The sequence below is a fragment of the Plasmodium fragile genome (assembly GCF_000956335.1).
Source record: "Plasmodium fragile strain nilgiri unplaced genomic scaffold supercont1.46, whole genome shotgun sequence".
Lineage (NCBI taxonomy): Eukaryota > Apicomplexa > Aconoidasida > Haemosporida > Plasmodiidae > Plasmodium > Plasmodium fragile.
Genome location: NW_012192626.1, coordinates 198,356 through 200,066, shown reverse-complemented (window position 1 = coordinate 200,066; position 1,711 = coordinate 198,356). Strand labels below are relative to the sequence as shown.

The 1,711-nt window shown below is 30.1% G+C and overlaps 1 protein-coding gene across 1 annotated transcript; it reads right to left on the bottom strand.

The window, feature by feature from the left end:
• Nucleotides 1-264: 264 nt before the first annotated feature.
• AK88_03801 (uncharacterized protein) lies at nt 265-1,320 on the bottom strand (the record flags this gene model as incomplete). The annotated part of the gene is made up of 2 exons (XM_012481411.1): nt 265-933; nt 1,123-1,320. 2 exons carry the CDS (start codon nt 1,318-1,320, stop codon nt 265-267), a joined length of 867 nt encoding a protein of 288 aa, XP_012336834.1.
• Nucleotides 1,321-1,711: the final 391 nt, after the last annotated feature.

Sequence of the window (1,711 nt, the reverse complement as noted above, 5' to 3'; positions counted from 1 at the left end):
CTTTGTTCATTAGAACACAAATGCAAGAGTTTAAGCTCTGTAGCAACGTGCACATTATGATTGAAAAGGCTCTTAAAAAATTTTAAAAAATAAGATTAAAATTTCATGCCTCATATATAAGAAGAGCAAACATATACATGTACACACATATATATATCTTCAGATAAATACATGAGGTGTTAAGTGTATTCCAAATATGGTATTAAATGTAATGACTTGCAAGGATTATAATACCTTGGGGGTAGTCTTCAGAGAGGTGACAACCTAATAGTCCAAACCAATATATCTGTTCCTTGATTTCCTGTTCATCTCCATAATATAGGTGCATTTCCGTATTTTTACGAAAAAGAATATTATTAATATGAACAGCAAAATGACTAACAAAACAGCAGAAAAGGGTTCTTTCAACGATGCAGCCACAATTGCTCCCAAAAAAAGAAGGACGTGAGGAACAAATATTTTATACTTACGAAAGAACGATTTTATCCGCCCATTCTTTGATTCTTTTAGAGAAATCACCTCAATTCCCTCATAACAAGAATCTGATTTTAATGCACGGATTAATTCCATATCAATCGTTTTATTTATTTGGTTCGCAATTCTAACTACTCGAGGTGTGTGCTTGCCAAATATTTTCCATTTAATGCTATTCTGGTTGAAACCTTCGGATATTAATGATTCATACTGTTCTTCAATGCTCTTTTCGTCTAACTCTAACAAATCCGCAATATTTTTTCTAGAGTATCCATGATTCTCGTTACTTACAATTTCATCGTTACTTAACAATCTACTAGACCTCAAAATGAGCCATTCAGAGCTGTCATTTTCCTTTGTACCCCATATTTCAACAGTGGCAATGGACTGAAAATATTGAAACACGAAATCAAAAAGTGTATAAGAGTATAAATTAAATGGTGCAGGCAATAAATTTCTCTATGAATGAAAAATTCGGGAAATAAAAATGAAATAACGAAAAACACACGGAAAAAAAAAAAAAAAAAAGCTCCCAAGGGAGGTACAAAACAAATACTGGGATTAAAAAGCTGTTAAAAAAAAAAAAAAGAAAGAAAGAAAAACATACACGCACACACACTCGTAAGGAATATTATTTGTTTTTCTTACACTGCTGAAGTAGTATAATATCCATAATAAAACAGTAATGTTGAAAATCTTAGTAAAACGTAGGAACCCCGCTGATTTGGGCGAGATGTGACATTTCTTAAATGTTGCTAAAGCTTCAATGAAAAATCTTTTAACTATGTGCTTACAGCGTATATTAAATTCAACAAATCCGCTATAATTTTTATCAAATTTCTTCATAATTATTTTTTATTTAATCAAATTCGCAATATCTATGGTTCATTATTAATGAACATAAATTTTATTGCTGTGTGCGAAGGAACAAATATTTTAAACAAAATATTTTCCTAAATGTATTTACTAAATAAGCACACTACAAATACAGCATTATGACATTGTTCAGGCATATTCATTTAATATATGTTAAAAACATATATATGATTAATTGGACCACACATGTCATTGTGCGTTGTCAATAAATATGTTAACAAAAATGTACTCTAAGTATAAATATATACGTAGGTACATATACACAGTACATATGTACATAACACGTGCAACAATATATCCTTACATATATGTATTGTGCTATATATGTAAGCTTACATAGCACAATACATATCAAACATTG